Raw genomic sequence first — 23,335 nt, forward strand, 5'->3', positions numbered from 1 at the left:
ATGGTGCTAGGACTTTCTTGGAACAAATATCTCTCTGGTGACAAACCTCAGTCCCTCTCCCAGGCCGACTCACTCTCTTTCTCTACTTCCTGCATGCCAGTCTCGTTCCAGATTGGTTCACTAGAATGAGTGTTAGCAGGAAGAGCTCTAACATCTATTTTACCCCTACTGTGCGCCAGGCACTGTGCTAGTGTTTGGTTTGATGCTCCCAAACACCCGTGTGAAACTGTCATTCTCTTGATTTCACAGAAGGGGAGACAGACTGTGTGAAAGGGGAAGTCACATGCCTCAGGTCACACAGCTAGAGAAAGGTGGACGGGGCGGAAGCCGGGAACTACGAGACGGTGCTTCCCGGGCAGAAACATGGTCATGGCTGTAGCCAGGACCACTACTTCCTGTGCGTGCATTTTACGCCCTGGTGGACACGCAGGTGCCCTTCAGCCTCGCTGGTTGAATAGGTTGGGATATACATAGCACACATATTCTTCAATGAATGTGAGGGGAGAGGGCAGGCAGATGCATTGGGTCATCCCATCCTCCTTGAAAGGTTTTGGACTTTGGCAAATGTGCCCTGAGGAATCCTGTCAACTCACAGGCAGTGTTCACCTCATGGTCAATGGTGTTGAAGCAGAAGGGCAAGGTTTGTTTGCTTCTTGCACACCTCATGTCAGGCCTTGGGGGAAAACCAGAGACCTGAGCCCGACCGAGCAGGCCAGCCGGCCCAACTCCAACAGCAAAAAGGAGCCCTGTTAGAAGTACCTCTTCCTTGACTGTCAGGGAGGTAGGACCCCAAAAAGTGATAGAAGAGGAGAGGGGCCACAAACTCAGATGCCCATGGGAGTCTGGCAGGTGGCATAACTAAGATGAGGCCAGAAGGAAAAGCACGTGCCTATTGGGTGAGTGGTGGCAAGTGGGGTGACTTGAGAGGGCGATGCTCCATCCACAGGTGCCAGATGGTCAGTGTTGGGCAGAGACTTTGGGTCCATGGGCCAGCTTCTCTGATTTTCCAAGAGAAACTAAAATCCAGATCAATATGGGAAATCTCTTAATATTTATTTAAAGTACAATATTGTTATAAAACATTGTGTTGGTCAAAGACAACAGGGCTATGAACTGGATGTGTCCCAGGGGACACCAGTGAGAGCATCCAAGGTTCAATGTTTCATTTAATCTTGGAGACCTTTGTCCTAGGCTCTCTGGAAAGCAGGCAGCCAGTCTTCTCTCCCGTGGGATGATCAGTCAGCACCTATCCGTGACTGCATCGGTGAGGCGATGGGGGAGAGCCTCGTTCTCCCCCCCGCCACGCCCCCCCCCCCCCCCCCCGCCACCGCTTACTTCTATTAGCAATGAAATGTCATTGAAGTTAACGTGACATCGTAAGTGAAAACGGGGCTTGCTGTGCAAACTCAGCTTCAAAACAGGTCCCCTCTCCCCTTTGCTACACCACGTGGCTCCTTTGTCAGCTCTATCACCTTCACAGTGGGGCTGGCCTTGTCAGGGGTGCCAGGGATCTGCTCTTACCTGGGCTTTTGGTAGGATACAGACCCGGCTGTTTGTTAGCAAGCCCTAACTAACGATGGTGTGAACCTGATAGTCTCTCTCACTCACTTAACAGTTGATGTGTAGGCAGTCCTGGCTGGTAAAGTTCTGACCCATGAGGCTGTCAAGAGCTCCAGGTCCTTCTGGCTTGTTGCTCTGCTGTCCCCATGCTGACAACATGGTTGGTGGCGGCTCACCATCGCAATCTGTACTGTGACGAGGGCAGGCATGCCCCTTTCCTCTAAGGACACAACCAGGCAGTTACATACATCCCTTCTGCTCACATCCTATGGGCCAGCACTTGTTTTCATGACCACATCTAGCTGCAAGAGAGGCTGGGAAACTTAGTCTTTCTATGTGTCCATGTAAAACTCTTTGGACAATTTCTGTGGAAGGAGAGAACATATGGGGAGGGGACAAGTGGAGGTCTCACTGACACTCTCCAGGAAAGCTGCATTCATGATACAAGTCCCCATGGGAGGAAGCCCCCTTGAGTACTAGGCCCCGGTGTGATGTCCCCCAGCACAGTCAGCTGTCTGATCAGGGAACAGCAGCCATGGCAGGAAGTTGGAGGTTGGGATGGAAAAGAAGCCTCAGGAAGTGTCCAGGAGCCAGGCCACCAGCTGCTGCGTTTCTGGTTTACAGAACAGGTGTGTGGAGACCCTGCTCCTTGGACACAAGCCAAGTGTTTGTGAAAGTCCCTTGGAAGAGTCACTGGAAATGTTCGCCTACAGACTTCCTGTGCTGACCGACAGCAGAAGTATGGGGCAGCGTGTGGTGTGGTGGGGGAAAGGAGCAAAGCCAGGAATCATTGTGAAAATAAAAATATCCCAAATCATCATATCCGAAACGCCCCCTAGGGGGCAGCACTATCCTTATGGAGAACCGCTGGCTTAGCCTGATCTTGGGGTGGAAGGAACACTGGGAAGCCCAGGACAATGCCCAGGACACCAACCCTGGGGGGCCCTTACTATGCACTGGAATGCCTGGCTGACTGAGACGGCCTTGGCCTGTCCCCTTATTGCTAGCCAGACACCAAACAGGTAATCACCCTCATGTTATTCTTACAATTGCGCCGGTGCTAAGAGGAAAAGCGCTGCTATGCGGTGGTTTGCCATGGGAGCAGCCTAGACCAGGAGGTCAGAGACGGCTTCCTGGGGGCGTGATGTTTAAGCTGAGGCTTAAGGGATGAATGAGGGCGGCCTGTGAAGAGAAGGGAGAAGATTTATTTAGTTACTAGATTTATCATGGTGAGCACATCATAGGGTATAGAAATGTTGAATTACTATGTTGTACACCTGAAACTACTATCATATTGCATGCCAACTATGTTTTAAGAAAAAAATAGGGAGGGAGGGAGGGAGGGAGGGAGGGAGAGAGAGAGAGAGAGAGAGAGAGAGAGAGAGAGAGAGAGAGAGAGAGAAAGGGGCAGAGGGGGCAGCAGAGCTCCGAGTTGGGAGGGAGCTCAGCGTGTTCCAGAAACAGGAGCCACTGGAGCTGGAACTCAGAGTGAGGGGCTGAGTGGCCTATGCCTGTGGGTGGAGGTAAGGGATCTGGGCTTCATCCCAAGAGCATGGAGGCCTTTGAGGAGTTTTCAGCAGGCAGTGACCTGATCGTATTTGCTTTAAGATCGCCTGGCTCCAGTGTGAATAATGGACCAAAGGTGTCCATCTCATTATGAAGGTGGGCAGGGTCACCCGGGGAGCGTGGGTGGTGGGCCCAAGCCAGCTAGAGAGGGCAGGGCCTCTAAGGCTGAGGAGAGGACAGCCGCGGACTTGTCAGTGAGTGGGTGAGAGTGACCAGTGCCCCGGTGCCAGTGGGTCTTAGGAGTACAGATGATTCATTCATAACAGGAGGGAAGGCAAAGGATTTGGGCTCACGGGGCCAGGAGGCTGGGAGCCTGAGGAAGTGTTCTACTGTATAAATAGGAAGTAAGCAGAGTGGGTGGCGATGGGGTTGTTGTGGGTTTGGGTAAGAAAAGGGAAATAGCCGTCTAGGAGAGCGGGAGACTGAAGACACTGGAAATTCAGTATAATCGCCAAGCAGCAGTGAGGGTCCTCCGGAGTCAGGGGTCACGAATATCAAGCGACAGGGAGCAGGTTAGCTGGTATTCTCCAGCACCCTTAGCGGTTAGGGTGCAGGGGTGGAGTAGGCAGAGGTGAATTTCACCAGGTTATGATTTCGCCACATGAAAACGCTGGGTCCTCACAATAAGAGAGGAGAAAGGGCGCTGCGGTTTTGTGCAGCAGAATGATAACTAGTTACTGAATTTAGGCCGAGAAAGGAGCTCAGTGAGGGCTTGGGAGGCGGGAGGGGGACCTGTCCGGTGCTAGGCGCAGGAGTATAAGCATACAGAAGTGAGAAGCCAGGGCCCCTGTGGTTAAGAAGTTCATCAGCTGGAAAGGAACCAGATATAATGCGGGAAAGCGTGCTCAGGGCTGTGACCCACGGCTCACGCTACAATCCATTTCCCCCACGGTGGGGGCGAGGGAGCCTGGAGATGGCTGGTGTGTGTGTGTGTGTGTGTGTCGCCAGTGGACCCTTGTACTCCAGGGACGCAATGTAATTTGGACGCAGACCCCTGTCCCCCGAGATGAGCGACTCCCGACTGCCCTGAAGAAGGAGCCGAGGCGGGTTCGAGGGCTCGGGCCTCGGAGTCTGAGCGCAGGGCTCCCATCAGCCGGACCGGCTGCCTGGGCTCCAAGCGCGGCAATGGGGCTGGCGGGGCCGATGCGCGGCACGGAGGCTGGGGCTCCCGGCGCTGAGCGCGCTCCATTGCTCGCACACCCCACGCGCTCCTTTGGCGCTCGCGCCAAGTTGCAGTTTCCCGCAGACACACTTTTGTCCCCGAGGCTGGGTCTCCCGGCCCTCCCGCGCCTTCGCTCATTTCTCCCGCGCCGCCATCCGCCCAGCGCCCTCGGCCTGCCGGCCGCCCGAGCGCAGCGGGGAGGAGCGCAGCCCGTGCGCGGCGGCGGGGAAGTCGCCCGGAGGCGCACGGGGCTCTGGAGCCTGGCTGGGCGGGGAGTCCCGGACGCTGGGGGCTCCCGCGAGCAAGGCCGGCGTGTGCGTACGCCTGCGGCCCCGCGGAGCGGTGCTTCCCGCGTCAGTGGCGCTGTCACTGCGGACGCGGGCGGGGACTCCCACGGGCGCGCGCCTGCCCCCTGCCCCGCCCCGCCCGCCGTGGGGAGGGTCCGCCCAGCCAGTGTCCGGTGTCCTCCCCGAGGCCTCTCCCAGGCGTTCGGACTTCTCCGCGGAGGCGCGGCGAAGGCAACAGCTCCCCTTCGGTGGGTGTCCGGGCTCGGTGCGCCCGCTCCCCTCCCGCCCGCGCGCCTCTACGCTCCCCCGGCGCCAGAACCATGCTGTGCTGCCTGCTGGCGAGGGCCAGCAATCTCCCTTGTGTGAAGAAGGACCGCAGCGACCCGGTCGCCAGCTTGACTTTCCGAGGTGAGAGCCCCTTGGCCACCGCGCCCACGCGCCCGCGCCACCCGCCTCTCCGACCGCACCGCATGGTTTGCAGCCCCGGCTCCAGCACTAACCCTAGTCCCAGCCACAGCTTTCTTCCTCTGTCAGCAGCGACAGGAATCTCAGCCCCGTCTTCCCGCAGAAGGCGAGGAGGATGAAACAGCACATTGCCACAGTGCTCTGAGATTTGGGAAAAGTGCATGTGCTGTAATATGTCAACAGTTACCACTTACAAAAATGTTTTTTATTGCTTTTTGAGAGAGAGAGAGAGAGAGAGAGAGAGAGAGAGAGAGAGAGAGAGAGAGAGAGAGAGAGAGGGGGTATTAATTGGTTGCCTTCCATACGCACCTCAACTAGGGTCGGGAATCAAACCTGCAACCCAGGTATGTGCCCTTGATCGGGAATCGAACCTGTGACCCTTAGATGCTCGGGCAGGTGCCCTAACCATTGAGAAATACCAGCCAGGACTACGGTTACAACTACCCGATACCCAGAGGGAGTAAAGTGCGAGCCCTTGTCTGTGCCTGTAGACTGGTGTGCTTTGAATCTTTATTTCATTCATTCATTGGCCTATCTTTATTGAATGCATCAGGTCTCAGTAGGTTAGATATGGCCTTGATACAAGGATTTTGAGGGTTGTCAAGGGCGTGTTTTTTTTTTAATTCCAAGAGCCTAAGTACCTACATTTGGTGCTTAGATAAGAGTGCGCCCCCCCCCCCCCCCCCCCGCTCTGTGTTTGGGGCAACAAAAGACTTACAACCCCGGTCTTACGGTCTTACAAGGCACCTTTAACCCCCTACTTTAAGGCAATCATTCCCATGGGTGGAGGTGTCTTAGGAGGGGAAAGGGAAGAGGAAGGATCTGTCAAAATTAAGAGAAGGAACAATGGCTGTGAGTCAGGACCCCAGTTCTGTAAAGAAAGATAAATAAGGAGGGGAGAGAGAGTTTTCCACTTACCAGGATGCATATCCTGTGGTTTTTGTGGAATTAAAAAAATATATGTATCACAAAAGATGGTCAACTCTATAGGAAGAAATGGCTGGTGTTTTCATGAGGCTGGAAAACAATGGGGGCACTTTCAGCTCTGACCCAGGATCTCCATTTGCCCCCCAAGCACCCACAAATCCTAAGAACCACAGATGGAAGACACAGTTTGGCCAAGTGAGAACTATGTGCAGCTTTAATTATTTGTTACGGGATAATTTACATTGTATTTCTCTTCTGAGAAGTGTGAGTTGAAACATTTTAGAAAACTGCTATTTTCATTAATTGGTGACATCCCTGCGAGCCCACTATGAAATGCAACTTCAGGACAAGGTTCCTAGCTCTCTCTTGTCCATCAGACTTTGCCTAAGCCATTCCTGAGCAGAAATTGTGAGGCCACCACTGGCTGGAAAAGAAGTTCCCAAAGGACCCTGAGCCCAAGGGCTCACGTCAGCCTTGTTCTCTCGGATGCTTTGGAACTCTTTTGGGGCTGTTCACAGCTCTCTTTCCTTGGTTATCTTTTTTTTTTAAAATATATTTTTATTGATTTCAGAGAGGAAGGAAGAGGGAGCGATAGAAACATCAATGATGAGAGAGAATCATTGATTGTCTACCTCCTGCACGCCCCACACTGGGGATCGAGCCCACAACCCCGGCATATGGCTTGACCAGGAATCGAACTGTGACCTCCTGGTTCATTGGTCGATGCTCAACCACTGAGCTCTGTCAGGTGGGCTTTCCCTGGTTCTGTAACAGTCTCTGGTAGCTGCTAATCTCAGTCTGCAGATAAGGATATGGCAACATGGGGAAGTTAAATGATGTGTCCAGGTTGTGGTTATGGCAGGGAGCTACCAGTGTTGAAGTGGGCAGTACCCATGAGTCAGGTAGGTGACTTAATAGGTAATCTATTGAGGCCCCCTCTTGGTTGTTGCTCTGGGCCAGGTACCCTGCCTGCATGGCTGCTGTCCTCCCCCAATCTCTTTACAACATGTGCCACTCGTTACACCATCTTACTATTTATGCACTGACAAGCCCCGAGCAAAACTGAAATCTAGAATATAACATATCCGATTTTTCAAAGTCTTTCAAAGCCCCAGTGCAATACCACCTCCTCCAGGGAGGCACCCAGGATTCCCCTGGCTAGCATTAGTCCCTCCTCTCCGGAGGCACAGTGCCTGGTTAGGTCTGCTAGCACACTCACTCCAGCAGGTCTGTGCTCAGTACTCAGCTCCGCACGTAGGGCCTTGTGACTCCTTGAGAGCAGCGGCCTGTCCTTAGCACCAGAATGCCAGGGCTGGGTGCAGACAGGTGCTCTGAAGGGTTTGTGCCTTTTCTGGTCCAGCCTCCGGCCATCACGCAGCCTGGGACAGTGGTCTTCACGCTTTCCTGTGCCCGAAAGACAGACTCCTGGGTCCCATCCATAGAGGTCCCGAAAGCCAGCATTGATCACCTGTTTCCATTTTGGAAACACACCTGGAGAGAAATTGGTGGGAGATGTGAAAGGTGAAATCAAGGTGGCATTCCCCGCCTTTCCCAGGGGGAATTCATGCTGGAGTTTGGGGCTGCGCTGATGCTTAGAGAGGGAGGCCGTTAGAATCGGACCCAGAACTTACAGACCACCTAGCCGGGGGTAGTCAACCTGGCTGCACGTCAGAGTCACTTGGGGAGCTTTAAACACATTCACTGCCAGCCTCCCTGTCCCCTCCTCTCTCTGGGAGGCGGGGCCCAGATACAGGTGTTTCTAAACAGACTCCAAATGTGTCAGATGTGCTGTCAGGATTGAGAACCCTTGAGCCCAACCCCCTCATGGGCACAGATGGGACTGTGGCCTGCTCGCAGGGAAGCCAGCCTCGCCCTGGGCTTGGCTGGGGCCCCAAGCGCATGGGCCTGGCTGGCCCCACTTTCCGAGCAGTTGTTCCCCCAGCATTCCAGCCTCGGATGTAATTTCAGGACCCGCCTCCCAAAATAGACTATGGGCTTTGGAAGGCCCGACCCGAGAGTACTTTTTTGGTTTCCCTGTCTCAGGGCTTCAGGGTAGAGGTGATTAATGAATCTTTATCATTCCTTTGTTCCTGTACTAATTAGTTAACTAAAACTACCTTGAGTTGCGGGGCTGTAGAGTTACTTTTGACTAATGGTCTTTGTGAACGAACAGCTTAATTTCTTGTAGCTTTTAGTGATCTGTCCTTTCTTCTGCCCTGCCCATTTTCTGTCCTGTAATGTGATTATGTCCCTCCATTCATGCATTTAGTTCATTGGACACATATTTATTGAGCACCTTCTAGAGGCTGGGTGATGTTCCAGATGTTGGCGACGCATCCAAGAACAAAACCTGAAGCTTAGACTTTTATTTCCTTGAAGTTCGGATCTCCTGTATCCCCACTGGGTGAATTTCTGTTGGCTTCCCAGGGCCCACAAGCCAGAAAACTGAATCACTACTGTCTCCTCTCTCTCTCTCAGCCTCCCTGTGTCTCTCCAGCTAACCTCACTCCTTTCTCCCCCTCTTCTCCCTGTGTCTCTCCAGCTAACCCCACTCCTTTCTCCCCCTCTTCTCCCTTCAATCTCCTGGGAGGTCTCTAGACTTTAGACAGGAGCCTGGGGGAATCTCATAGAACTGCCTGAAGGTTGAGATACACCTGAGGAGCAGACCTGACTCCCCTTTGTAGGGAAGGTGGGCTAAGAAGATACTGGATTCTCTGAACCTGGCTTTTTAAACATTAGAGGTGCCTTTAAAGCATTGACAATAGCCTCTGCCTTCTTTTTGAGAACATAATATGCACTCAGTGTATAAAAGGATATAATATAGAGAGGCGTGAGGCAAGAGTAATAAATGGCCCCGAATCCTGGCACTTTGAATTAATTTTTAGTAATTGACATATATCCTCTAATATATCTTTTCCTATTAAAATAAAGCCATTTTAGTTGTGAAATTTAAGACCCAAGTAAAAGGACTTAAAATACAAATGTATGCTTTAATGCAGGGATTCTCACCGGGGGGTGATTTTGTTCTCTAGGGGACATTTGGCATTGTCTGGAGACATTTTGGGTTGTCATCACTGGGGGTGTGTGTGGAGGGGGGTGTGGTGGTACCCACATGCGTGTGCTCCCACTATTGGCATCTAGTGGGTAGAGGGCAGGGATGCTGCTAAACATCGCGCAGTGCATAGCCCCCTCCCACAATAAATATCCAGCCTCAGTGTTAATAGTGCCCACATCGAGAGACCCTGCTTTGATGGATAAATTATGAAGAGAATACCCACATATATCACCAGGTCAAGGAATGGAGTCTTTGGGCCCCACCCTCCCACCAGAGACCTCCAGACCCCTTGCCTTTCTCTCCCGAGTAATAGCTTCTCTCAAATGCTTGTCAATTTACATTTTCACTCAGCAGTACACCAGGGGCATTTTTCTATGTCAGTCAGTATTCTCCACACCTTTTAAAAATGTCTGCATAGTATTTTAATGTATGGATGTACCATAATTCAGTTATACAACTTCCTATTGATGAATATTTAGGTTATACCAAATATTTTATATTTATAGTCAGTACTTAAATGATACTGTCACTGTTAGAATTATCCTTGTGTCTAAATCTTTGCCCACATATTTAATTATTTTGGGGGGTATATACTGGAGGTGACACTGCTGTGTCAGAGGTTTACATATTTAAGGCTTTGCTGCATTTTCCAAATTGCTCTCCTGAAAATCTGTACCAACTTTACCCTCCCATCAGCGGAGTATGGGGCCTTGTTTTCTTATACTAATCCTGCTAACATAAAGCAGTACCATGCAAATCTCTTTAATAATTTCTTAGGTTCAAATAGCATTTGTGATATTTCCAAGTTATTACCTATTTGAATTTATTTTTACTGAATTGCTTTTTTTTAAAAAAAAGTTATTGATTTTTTTTAGAGAGAGAGAAAGGAAGAAGGAGAGGGAGAGGGAGAGGGAGAGAGAGAGAGAAACATGGATGCGAGAGCAGAACATTGTTCGGCAGCCTACTGCATGCCCTCTAGTAGGGACTGAGCCTGCAACCCGGGCGTGTGCCCTGACTAGGAATGGATCTGGCAACCTTTCGGTGCACGGTACAACACCCAACCAACTGAGTCACACCGGCCAGGGCCCGGATTGCCTTTTAATTTACCCATTAAGAGAGGGCTTCAGTGCTTGTCCTTTTCTTAATTAGTTGCAACGCTCTTTATATATTAAGAACATTAACATTTCATCATAGATGTTTCAAATGTCTTCCCCAGTTCTAATTGGCCGTTTGAGCTTCAAGATTACCCCTCTCAGAGTACATTCCACCACCACCCCTTCCTGGCTGCGTGTTTCTGGGAAAGTGGGGTTTCCGTTAGGATTTAAAAAGATGGAGATGGAGTACGAGTTCTTGAGGGTGAGGAGGGCAGGGCTTCTGCTGGGCAGGGCGGGAAATGACAGCTGCCCAGTTCTTGCGGTGCCCAGGCTTGAGTCAGGGCAAAGACTGTGTTGGGGGACCTGTGCCAGGATGCAGAGCAGACGGCCCTTCAGCGGGAGCCACGGCTGCCTTTTCTCCTTTCAGTTGCCTCTGCCTTTGTTTTTTGCTGACATTCCGAATGTCTGTCACGGTCTTGGTCTGCTGGGTGTTCTAATGAACTGTCAAGAAAGTGCCCAGTACAGAGCAAGTCCTCAGTAAACACTGAGGAACAAAAGAGAGGCTGCCTGCAGGACCTGAAGGGCTGCACAGCTCCCCACAGCAAGTCCTTCACCCCGGACAGAGACAGCCGTCCCTCTAGGTGCCTGGCACCCCCAGCCAGCCACGCACCCCTGTCAGAACCCGAGACATCCTCTGCCACTCCCCCACCCCTTCCTCACCCAGCCCCACAGCCTGTGTCCTCTCATCTTTCACCTGGACTTTAAAAAAAATTTTGTGATAAAATTTACCATCGTAACCATTTTCAAGTGTACAGTTCAGTGTCATTAAGTACATTCATACTGTGTGCGACCACCACCACCATCCATCTCCAGAACTCCTTCATCTTCCCCAACTGAACTCTATACCTGTCAAATAATATCTCCCCGTCCCCCTCCCCAAGCTTATTTCACTTCGTATAATGTCCTTAACCCTTTGCACTCACTTGCTTTTGTCTCGATTCCTTTATTCTAATGCTAACCGTGTCGAGTCACACTCGACATCCGAGTGCAAAAGGTTAAGGCTCATCCATGTTGTAGTTTGTGTCAGAATTTCCTTCCTTTTTAAAGCTGAATAATACTCCATTGTAAGTACATCTCACATTTTGTTTATCCACTTATCTATCGGTTGACGCTTGGGCTGCCTAAGCGTTTTAACTACTGTGAACAATGCTGCTATGAATATGGGCATATAAATACCTCTTTGGGTCCCTGCTGGATTTTTTTTTAAAAAATATTTCTTTATTGATTTCAGAGAGGAAGGAAGAGGAAGAGAGAGATAGAAACATCAATGATGAGAGAGAATCATTGATCAGCTGCCTCCTGCACGTCCCCTACTGGGGATTGAGCCCGCAACCCAGGCATGTGCCCTTGGCTGGAATCAAACCTGGGGCCCTTCAGTCTGCAGGTCGACACTCTATCCATTGAGCCAAACTGGCTAGGGCCCTGCTGGATTTTTATATAGCCTGTGGCTGTCCCTGTTTTTAGTCCCACACCCTCCCAGGTGTGGAGACCCCTGGGCCTCTCTGCCTCTAGCACATCCCTCCAGCAGAGTAGCTGCACTTCTTACATGGACATTCAGGGCTCCTGGGGGGCCATAGAAGCTGCTGGCCCTCCTTTGGCCCCAGGGCTGGACCAGATCAATGTGGGGGGCACCATGCACGGAGTGATTGCCGGGATGCTGGTTCAGTGGGCCAGCCTGGGGAATATCAGGTCCTCTCCCGACACCTTCAGCTCCAGGAAGTGGGGTTGCTTCTTTCTCTGCTTGGCTATGAGGGCAGGGTGGCTGTGGCATCTGCACCCCCTTTAACTGATCCTGCCCCCAGCCTGTACCAGGCACATAACAGGTATGGGAAAAGATCTGTATACTTTTGTACATCATTCCCCTCATGAAAGTCAGTGTCCCTCACACACTAGGGACAGCAACTCTAAGTGTTGAGTTGTTTCACTTCCTGGGGCCTTAAAATTATTTTTATTGTGGTAAAATATACGTAACAAAATTTACCATTTTAACCATTTTAAATACAATTCAGTGGTATTCAACACATTCACATTGTTGTGCAAGCATGCCCATTATCCATCCTTAGAACTTTTTTATTATCCCAAACTGAATCTCTATGCCCATTACATAACAACTCCCCATTCTTCCTGCCCCAGCTCCTGATAACTTGTATTCTACGTTCTGTGTCTATGAATTTGACATTCCAGGTACCTAAGTTGAATCATATAATATTTGTCCTTTTGTGTCTGGCTTATTTCATTTAGAATAATGTTTTCAGTGTTCATCTGGTAGCATGCGTCAAAATTGCCTTCCTTTTAAAGGCTGAATAATATTCCATTTTAATGGCTATTCCACATTCTGTTTATCCATTTATCTGTCCATGGACATTTGGGCCTTGGTACCTAGAGATGCAAAGGGAAATGGACCGGTATTCCTCAGCCTTTCCTTAAAGCATCCTTCGTCAGGCATGAAACTCTCCCACGGTACAGACTGTGGTGTGCGCCCTCAGTGAGCACCCTGCCTTAGAGTTTGTCTTCTCTGTGATCCCATCAGCCCCAAAGATCCCATTGTCATCAGTGTCACAAAACCCAGTGTTTCGTCTGCTTCCCAAATGTATCGTTACCTTTATAATTGAGTTAGGGGGCCAGGGGTCTGTCCTGTCTTGGCTACTGGAGATTGACAGCTGGCCGGTGCTTCCTTCCACACTGTAACCCCTGTGTGTGTCCAGACCCTGGGGGGCTAACAAGCATCTTGGGTCTCTGAAAGGTATCTGTCCACACAAGATGGTCCCAGACCACTGGGGGACACAGTACCCTGGCCACTAGTAGGGGGACGTTACTAGGTGATGAGCAGAAGGGCTCCTTATGCAAGGCCATGGCCACATCAGGATGTACGTGGGGCTCTTGCCAGTGGAGATTGCTCAGCCAGGTGGTCCCCAGCTGGGACTGAATGGTCTGGCTTCTTACCTGTCTCTGAGGCCCTCCTCACGTCCCCTCCCTCAGCCCATGGTCTTTATTGGCGTTGGCTTCAGTGGGGGACCAGGACCGTGTTCTACACCATTCCTGCCACACACCTTGGCTCTTGGCACTCAAGGGCCAGGATGGTGATTTCTTTGTTCTCTAGTTCTCCTCAGACAATCTTCCTTTAAGGCAATATTTTCAAACTTTTTGGACTGTTACATACAACAAGACTCATATTTTACATTAAGTTGCAGTACACTTAGATAAATATATATGTGAAAATATAATCAAAAGTTTTTAAAAAAATATGCTTTTATTGATTTCAGAGAGGAAGGGAGAGGGAGAGAGAGATAGAAACATCAATGATGAGAGAATCATTGATATAATCAAAAGTTTTAAGTAATAGTACTTTTCTGACAAAAGACGTACTCTGAGATTTTCTTCTCTAGTCTGCCCTGTCATTAAAAAGACAGATTGGTCAACTTACTCAACTGATGCCATGGCCCTCTATTGGGTCCCAGTGAGTAGATTGAAAATCACCACCGTGCAATCATGGGACATTGCGGTCTAGGAGTGTGGGGTCGAGTTGTGTGGGTTAGGCTTGAGGAAACAAGTGACGAATTGCCATGGGGAGCAGAAGAGTAGGTTTATTCCTCTTCACTGAGTCTTTCAGTCTGGAGGATCACCCCATGACTTCAGCACCATTCCCATGGATGCCTGCTGGTCCCCAATTCTGCTGAGCAACCTGGGCAGAGGGCATATCCCCTCTCCCAATCCCCAGCATAAGCTGCGAGCTCTTCTGTATCTTTCATTATTGAGTCTATTATATGTGCATAAAACCACACTCTTAAGGCCAGAGTTAATTAGCAAGGACAGGACAAGTCTAAATTCATGATGAGGAAGGAACTGTTTCCTAATTAGCAGCGTGCCTTCCCCTTTCTTGGCGCCTGTAAGGCATGTGATTGTGTTGGGTTACTGTTTCATTTCTTTCTTGCTCCTCTTTGGGGCTGTAGTGCCCATCAGTGACCCCTCAGTGTCATCCAGAGGGTCCAGAGTTGGCCCTTCTAACCAGGACTTAGTGAAATCTAGTTGAGGGCCTTTGTTCCCGTCATCCTCAGGGAAGGCAGGAAATGGAAACCAAAAGCCGTTTTGCACGGGGCTTGGCACACAGACACTCCTTAATTAATACTAGTCAGGAGCACCAGGAAGTGCTTCCAACCGCACAACTCAAGAGAGGCTGCAGATGGAATTTTCCATGTCACGCCCGTAGATCCCAGGAATTGATAGAGGAGGGGACATAGATGCTTAGGTAGCATCTTATATCCTTTCAAACCCCATAAAGTAGGCACTCACCATTGTTAATTTATTGCTGAGAGAACTAAGGCCTAGACATGTTATAAGCCCTCCCTAAGGCCACACAGTAGTGGCTGTTATTTGAATGACTCCAAAGCCATGTGGCTTATGCCTGCTGGAGCCACACCAGCAGAGCCCACAAGGAGATTGAGAGTGGTTCCGCCGGGGCAGACCTGGGCCATTTTGATAAGAAAACTGGTGTCCCTCCCAGGACGTCCCTCCCCCTGTGCTTCCTTTCATCCCCTCCATTCGTTGATGCACAGCCATATTGTTAATGCAGTCTTATGGCGTTCTCTCAGAACAGTGATTCCATCCTCTGGTGAGGAAGTGAACGTGCAACCAACTTGGAAAAGGACCCATTCATTCAGCGCCCAATTACTGGGGACCTCGCTATGTATAGGGTTACCAGCATGGTAAGGCGTGGTGTCTGCCCTCTGAAGTTCATGGTCCAGTTGGGAGGACAGCCATAGAAGCACACAGTTAGTCTGCTACCTGTGGTCACAGCTTACAACCGTAAGGGAGGCTTATCAGAGGAGAAAATGAGCTGGGTATTGAAGAATCAGTAGGAGTTCACTAAATGCTTCCGGGTGGGGCACAGAGGGGAGGGGAGGGGTGGTAAACGTACGTTTAACGAGTATGCTGTGTGTTGGGCACCTCACTCATCCTATCTTGTCTAATTTTCACAGCAACCCCACGGGGAGGCATTATTATGATCTTACAGATGAAGAAACAGAGGGTAAAGGGTTTAATAAGGTTCCTAAGAGGTTTTTCAGTGTTACATGGACCCCTGGGAAGTGTCCAAGACTCTTTGAGGAGGTCAGCAAGGTCAAAACTGTCCTCACAGAATCACTAAGATGCTATTTACCTTTACACTGTGTTAACATCTACAGTGAGAGCGACCGAAGGTCCTCAATACTTTTTAAGAGTGATGTCCTGTGACCAGAATGTTTGAGAACTGTTGCCCTATTTTCTCCCCCCCTCAAAAAAAAAAAAGTTCTATGGTGATCTATGCCATTCCAAAGTTCAGGTTCTTTTCCTACATTCCTGATTTGCCACAGGCGGGGAGAGGGGGTTGGGAACTCACGCTCCCCGATTGGGGGATGTTGGTCAGAATCTCCAAGGAGACTTGCCAAAGCTGAGCAACTATTTTCAACAGAATTGCCTTAGAATCTGCCAGGCCCTGCTCTGCCTCTCTCCCTCAGAAGTTTCTTTCACCATGATTTTCCTTTCCTTGCTCTTCCTCTGTTGTTTCTTTCCTCCAGATCCTCCCCCAAACCTTGCTCGTGTCCTTGAACCCTCTCTGCTTCCCTCTGTTTTCTGCTCTGAAACGTCCCAGATGGGGCTGACCCCTCAGGAGGCTGCACTTCATGGAAACCAGATAAGCGCTGACACTGCTCGGCTTCCGAGGAGGCCCGGGGGTCCGGGGAGAAGTTTCCCAGGCTTGAGGGGCTCTCATGGCCCAGACTCTGTAAAAGCTGAGCAGTGCAGGCGGAGACCAAGGGCTTTTCCCTGGGGAGCCTCACACAGGTGGGGTTGAACAGTGTGATCTTCACCATCCAACCCACATAGGAATTCTGGGTCTGGCTGAACATATTTAGTCACCCATTCGAGCACAACTATTGCTGTTGGGGTGCTTAATGGAAGAGTGGGGTATGCTTAGCGGCTTCTCATGCCCAGGCCTCCAGAGGAAGGCTCTGGCTGTCATCTGGGGCGCTGTGGGTCTGATCACCACCACAGTGTCAGTTCTTGTTTTCTACCCCAACCATTCTGCGTTATTCTCATCCCAGCCCTCGTGAACACATAGACCTGCCTTGGGACAGCCCGCTCAGACAGACCCCTTCAAGGCCAGGGTAAGCTGGATCCTTTAAAATCTGAGATAGCCGGCTGGCGTGGCTCCGTGGTTGAGCATTGACCTATGAACCAGGAGGTCACGGTTTGATTCCTGGTCAGGGCATATGCCCGGGTTGGTGGCTCAGTCTCCACTGTGGGGCGTGCAGGAGGCAGTTGATCCATGATTCTCTCTCATCATTGATGTTTCTATCTCTCTCTCCCTCTCCCTTCCTCTCTGAAGTCAATAAAAATATACTTAAAAAAATTGAGATAAAATTCACATGCTCTAAAATGCACCATTTTAACTATTTGAAAGTGTACATTTTAAATAGTTTTTAGTATATTCACAGTGCTGTACAATCATCATCACTATCTAACCTCAGACCATTTCATCACCCCAAAAAGAAACCTCTGTTAAGCATTCACTCCCCATTCCCATCTAACCCCAGCCCCTGGAAAGTACTTAGCTGTGGATTTGCTTATTCTGGACATTCATGTAAATGGAATCATATAGTATGTGGAGGTGGATGGCTTGAAAAAGAAAAATGGAATCTTTTCAATGAAGATCATTCATTCTTAGAGCCAGAAAACGTGCAATTGAAAAATTTTCTTTAGAAAAAGTCAGGAATAACAATTTCAAATCATTAAGAAAAGTCAGCCTGGGTATTTTCCTTTAAAAACAGCCTTCTGCTGGGCTGCTGCTTCTCCATCCCAGAGCTGAGAGGAGTCGGTAATCGGCGCTGGGCATCCATGCGGACTGGGGGGGTTCTCAGGGCAGCCGTTGGTTTGTAAGGTTTCCTTTGGCAGGTGAGCTGCAGTGCGTGTCTGAGAAGCTGCCCCTCCCGATGGGAGGTGCAGGGCTGGGACAGTCTCTCACTCCCTCTTTGTGTCTCTCATAGGGGTGAAGAAGAGAACCAAAGTCATCAAGAACAACGTGAACCCTGTGTGGAATGAGGTATGTGCGTTTCTTCACCCTCCCTCTTCTCTCTGCTGCCACGGCCTCTGTAGGGACAAGTCAGGGGCTCGTGCAGGAGGGGGCTTTCTCAGTGGTATTGTCAAGGAGGGGAGGTATGGTGGTCCCGTGTGCCAACTAAATCCTCCTGGCGCTGGGAACCTGGGAGGACGGGTGGTGGCCTGGCATGCCAGGCAAACAGAGGTGGGTGTGGCCTGGGGAGGAGTAGGTGTCTATCTCTGTTCCCTCCAGCTCTGTCAGCCAGGTAGAGGGTGGTTAGGGGCTCTCCGGCCTGTCTTGTCTCCCTTACACAGGCCATTCTCCCTGCCCAATGCCCACCTCTGGCTCCTGCTGGCCCTTGGCCTTAACCAGCTCCCTTCATAGGCCTCCCTGGTCCTCGGGAAGCCCTGGATGCCTTCTGTGGATGGGGCTGGGATGCACAGGGGAGCCTTTGCTCTGAGGAAGGTCCTGGGGCCTCTGGCTGGGCCTCCCCAATGAGGCACTAACTCCTGCTGCCCAGCAGGGAGGGGCCTGGCTTCTGGATGAGCACAGTGGTCTTGGCCCCTGAGGACCCTGCAGGATCCCGGGCATTTTCCCCAGCGGTGCTCCTAGGCCTGGTGATTGGTGGAATTGAATTGGAGAGGGGGTTATGGGAGTCTGGCCTCCTCTCTTCAGCTCTCACTGTCACCCTGATTCTTTGGGATCCTGCCATTCATTCATTCATTCATTCATTCACTCATTTACCCACCCATCCACCAGCATCATTTATGGCTGCCTGCTCAGTGCCCCTGGAGGACCAGGGTGAACGAGACAGTCTCTTCTCCTCGGGGGCCACAGGTTAAGTGAGATGTCTTTTCTCCTTTTCTTCCAGGGCTTTGAGTGGGACCTCAAGGGCATCCCCCTGGACCAGGGCTCTGAGCTTCATGTGGTGGTCAAAGACCATGAGACGATGGGGAGGAACAGGTGAGGCGGGCAAGGGGGTCTCTGTGGCCTGCAGGTACAGGTAGGCTCATGGTGGACATATATTCCAGAATCTGGGCCCAGAGAGCTGGTGTTTCAACTCAGCATTTACTGAGCACCTGCCTCTCCTGGCTGCCTGGCTGCAGCCGCAGAAACGCAGCCCTGGGTAAACCTGAGAGCTGCCCAGGCTGCAGGGAAGGTGATGGGCTGGAATGAAGTGTGCATGGGTTTGCACAGACAGCCTGTGGCCCAGGGAGTGGGGAGGAGAAGGCGCCCTGTGTCCTGCTCCAGCCCAGGGACGCCTGGGCGTGGTTCTCTCTCCTCGCCCTGCCCAGACTGGAGAGGGCAGCACACACTGCCACAATGCGGGAGGCAGGCACACCACTAGCAGGGAGCTCTCAAGGAAGGCTTCATGGAAGAGGTGGGCCTGGAGGTGAGATTTGTGGTTTGGAGGTCGGAACGGTAATAACTCTTCCCACTGACCGCACTCCTCTCTGGTGGTGTTTTCTGTTGGTATTTCACTTAGGTAGCAGGGGACGGTTGCCAGACAGGGGGAATAGCAGATGCAAAATTGTGGTGGCAAAAGCAGGCTCCCTGGTGATCCCTTCTCTTGTCACTGAGCTCCTGGGCCTTGTATGTGCTGGTGGTAGGGGTGGGAGGTGGGCAGGACTGATGGAGCATGCAGAGGGTCCTGTTGATTGTGGGTGGCATGGCCTGGGGACAGATGCAGCTTGCAAGGCCGCACAGCTGTGACTGTCAGGGGCTCAGCAGTGCCTGCTGGGCAAGGTGGGGTGCAGGTGCAGCTGTGTTAGGTGCCGGCAGGGTTGGGTTCATGCTCTTGGTGCCATTTACTGAGGTCTGGGCACAAGGATCAGGCATGGTGGCCTTGCTGTTTTGTGATCTGCTCACAGGGGAGCCTTTGTTTGGGAACTGGGTCAGTGGTGTCTGAGTCCTGGGAGGCCTGGCTGTGTTACCTTGCAGGGGGGCGGGGGTGTGTGTGGGGGAGGAGAGAGAGGGAAGGAGGGAGGATTCAGAGACCTGGGGAAGGCTGACAAGGGTCTCAGCCTACAAAACACCTGGGAAGTTTGAAATCTTAAGAGGCTTGCAAGAAAAACCCAACTGCCACTGTTTCTCTGTGGTTCTACTAGCCATGGGTGCAGGGCGTGGTCTGTGTGGGGCCACTTCCACTGGGCCTTCCCGAGGTGGGGCTCTAAGGTGTGGGAGCCAGGGCCTCAGCAGCCCCAACCTGCACAGGGGGCAGGGGCTAGAGTCAGCTCACACGAAGCTATCCCAACACAGGCAAACATTTTGTAGAAGTCACGGCAGCCTCCAACCAGAACAAATGGTGGGCCTACAGGCCAGGAAGGGAGTGATTCTGAGCACTGGGTAGTCCTGGAGGGCTTCCTGGAGGCGGGGGGGGGGGCACTCAGCCTGACTTAGAGGCTGGGGTAGGCTTTAGAGAGGTGAGGAAGGGAGGGCATCCGGTGTCTGGGTATGGAGGCAGCCAGGCTAAGGCCTTGTAGGTGGGACTAAGTCACATGACAAATGAGCCAACTGAGAAGGCAGCAATGGGCCCAGATGGATAGGGCCCTCCAATTCCAGGCTGAGGACAATAGTAGCAAAACCACAACAGCTGATGTTTTCTGAGAGCTTAGCCAAGGGCCTGGGCTGAGTCTTTATATACAAGATCTTTTAAAATCAGTTACATGCTACTATTATAATTGTCATCATTACAGGTGGAGAAACTGAGGCCCTGAGAGAAGGGGTAATTTTCTCCACGGCTAGTGACAGCAGAGCTGCGGTTGGAGGGCTCATCTGCAACTTGCTCATGGTCATTACACCTTGCAGAGGCTCCTGGAAGCCCTAGGAGGGGCTGGGACCTTCTGAGAGTTCAGTTCCCTGAAGATGCTGGAGTGGAGGGAGAGAGCTTAGCGAGGCCAAGGCGGGGCAGCCTGTTTACTGAGAGGCACGCAGAGGAAACGCATGTTTCGGTTTCACTATCAGATGCAGCATTTTGCAGACCTTGTGGGGAGACTTCTAAGACCCTGAAGGCAGCATGAGAGCAGGGGCCATAAACATATGTGTGAGCAATTCAGGGGCCAGGCTGGCCTTCAGGGTGACACCAGGCCAGTGCCACACATGGCCTGTCCTGGCTGAGGGTCAGAGGTCACAGCAGGGGCCAGGCTGCACTGCACCTTGGGGCCCTCTCATGGGTCCCCGTGGGCGTCCTCCAGCTCCTGGAGGGAAGCTGGCTCCCAGAAAACCAGTTCCCACGTGACTAGTTCACTGCAGGGCCAGTGTGCTGGAAACCAGCTCCTCAAACATCAATTTACAGAAGAGCAGTTCACATAAGTTCCCAATTTACCAGAAACTTCTTTCTAATAACCATTGGAATATAATTTTTGAGTTTTCCAAACATTTATCTCAATGTTGCATTTCTAGCAATTAAAAATTAAACATTGGCCCTGGCCGGGTAGCTCAGTTGGTTAGAGCAGTGGTCGGCAAACCGAGGTTCGGGAGCCACATGCGGCTCTTTGGCCCCTTGAGTGTTCTAACGCCACTTCTTCAAAATAGACTCGCCCAGGCCGAAAACCGACTTCTGCGCATGGGCCACGAAGTTTCAGTCGCACTGTATGTGCGCGCCTGCACATGGTATTTTGTGGAAGAGCCACACTCAAGGGGCCAAAGAACCACATGTGGCTCGTGAGCCGCGGTTTACCGACCTCTGTATTAGAGCGTCGTCCTCGATACACCAAGGTTGTGGGTTCGATCCCTGGTCAGGGCACATACAAGAAGCAACCAATGAATGCATAAATAAGTGAACAAATCGGTGTTTCTCTCACTCTCTCTCTCTCAAGTCAATAAGTAAAAATTTAAAAATTTAACTATGAGTTAAATGAAATTCAAATGTAAACTTAGAGTTATAAATATCTGAAGCATTTCAGAGGTTGCCCAAACAACACTGCCACCTGTGGGAATGATAGAACTCTGGCGTCCGTGTAGAAGCCAATGGGTGCCCAGCCTGGATAGCAGTTTGCTGGGATGTTGGATGCGTGAGGGTGGACCTGCTGGAGCAGGGGCAGGCGGGCAGGCGGGCAGGATGCGTGCCGGGCGGTGCGGTGATGCCTTCATGGTGAGCCCTCACAGCGCTTTCCCCTTACACATGACATCTGAGAAAAGAATTCGAGAATAACAATTCTAAAGCGATGGAAGTAAGAAACAGCCGAAACTGGTTTGGCTCAGTGGATAGAGCGTCGGTCTGCAGACTGGAGGGTCCCGGGTTCGATTCCAGTCAAGGGCATGTACATTGGTTGCGGGCACATCCCCAGTGGGGGGTGTGCAGGGGGCAGCAGGTCGATGTTTCTCTCTCATTGATGTTTCTGGCTCTCTGTCCCTCTCCCTTCCTCTCTGTAAAAAATCAATAATATATATATTTTAAAAAAAAGAAAGTAAGAAACATACCGGGAAGTGACTTGAGTAACCCTGTGACATTTTTCATTTTGAAAGAGAAAATGGGAACAATTCAGTGAACTGAGATGAATGAGCATTTTATTTTTATTTTTTTAAAAAATATATTTTATTAATTTTTTTACAGAGAGGAAGGGAGAGGGCTAGAGTGTTAGGAACATCGATCAGCTGCCTCCTGCACACCTCCTGTTGGGGATGTGCCCGCAATCAAGTTACATGCCCTTGACCGGAATCGAACCTGGGACCTTTCAGTCCACAGGCCGACGCTCTATCCACTGAGCCAACCTGGGTAGGGCATGAATGAGCATTTTAAATAGCACACCTACTCACTGCCCCCCAGCCGTCACCGACCGTCAGGCAGCAAACAGGGAAGTAACAGGCATGGCAGTGACGTGGTCACCTGATGGTCCTCAGGGCTTCTGTGAGGTCCCACGGGGTCGCCGTGCAGCAGCCCCCTTCATTTCTGGGGTTTTGGGGGTGTGTCCTGTGAGCTCATGACTGGTGTACTAGGTCATAGCCTTCCACCGCTGCTCACCCCGTGGTCTCCCTCTATCCGGCCTCCTCTCCCTCTCGCTGACCTCCCTCCTCGGCCTCCCTCTGTGTCAGAGTTCTCCTCCATGCCTTGCTTATTCTTTAGTCTCAAAGTCTCTCGCTTTGCTTTTTTGTCCTTCCTCACTCCCCTTTCCTTTGAGTCTTTCTCTCCACCAGGTCTCCCCACCTCTCTTCTCCTCTCTTTCTCCAGGGCTTTTGGGGCACTTGACACTTGTGTGTTTCCCTGGCGGCTGATGTCAGTTTGGGGTGACCTCGCTGTACTACACTGGTCCACTGGCCTGGAGTGGGATCTTGGAAAGTCCTGGTGGGAGGGAGGGGGGAAATCTCAGGCTGGGAACTGCCTCCTGGCTGCTCAGCACCCCACCCACCCTCAGCCTGAGGGACCCCGGAGCCAACCGCTAGGGGTGAATACACTTTGTGTTGATAACATCGGGTTTGAAATGCACATAAAAGGAAACTCCACTTCTACGGTTGGGAGGCGCTCATTGTAAATCCAGCTGGAGGTCCTGGACTCCCATCCCAGGCTGCACTGAACAACGAACTTCCTGTTTACTCGGGGCGACTCAGAGGGACGCTGGAGGGGAGGGGACCCTGGTCCCTGACCAGCTGTTTTGACCCCTGGGATGTTCAGCCCAGAGGTTCCCAATGCAGCCACACCACAGCATCCCTGGCAGCTTTTACAGACACTGTCTGCCCCCACCCTGGGATTCGGATTTCATTGGTTGGGGGCGGGGCCGCCATCATGACAAACTCCCAGATGTTGGGTATTTCTGTGTGCAGCCTGGGCTGAGACCCCCCTCATCTCGACTCCGGACCAGTGCCACCCAGTAGAACTTCCTGAGATGATGGAACTGTGTTGGCTTGTGCAACTGAGGAACGGAATCTTACATTTAATTTAATTTAAATATAAATAGCTAATGTGTGTGGTGGCTGTGTGGTGGACACTGCAGGTCTAGGTTTTTGGACCAGTGTTCCAGTCCTGCCTGCATATGAGAATGGCCTGGATGCTGGAAAACATCCCTGTCTGGGCGCTGCAGCAAACGGCTGAGAGGACGAACTGGAGTAGGAGGCAGGCTGAGCACTTCTTGAAACTGCCCGGGGAGGCCT

General features: G+C 51.4%; 1 protein-coding gene across 21 annotated transcripts in view; it reads left to right on the top strand.

The window, feature by feature from the left end:
• The window catches only part of DYSF (dysferlin), a 196,133-nt gene that overhangs the window by 3,489 nt on the left and 169,309 nt on the right, over positions 1-23,335 (top strand). For 12 of the 21 annotated variants that reach the window (XM_079792337.1, XM_079792343.1, XM_079792340.1 and 9 more), the window contains exons 2-3: positions 17,196-17,251; positions 18,120-18,211. In XM_079792337.1, the coding sequence (XP_079648463.1) occupies positions 17,196-17,251; positions 18,120-18,211 (148 nt within the window). Of the gene's footprint in view, positions 1-3,104; positions 4,984-17,195; positions 17,252-18,119; positions 18,212-23,335 lie in introns of those variants that run through there. The other 9 variants (XM_079792326.1, XM_079792341.1, XM_079792345.1 and 6 more) reach the window with 5 other exon arrangements.

Source organism: Cnephaeus nilssonii (assembly GCF_951640355.1).
Source record: "Cnephaeus nilssonii genome assembly, chromosome: 15".
NCBI lineage: Eukaryota > Metazoa > Chordata > Mammalia > Chiroptera > Vespertilionidae > Cnephaeus > Cnephaeus nilssonii.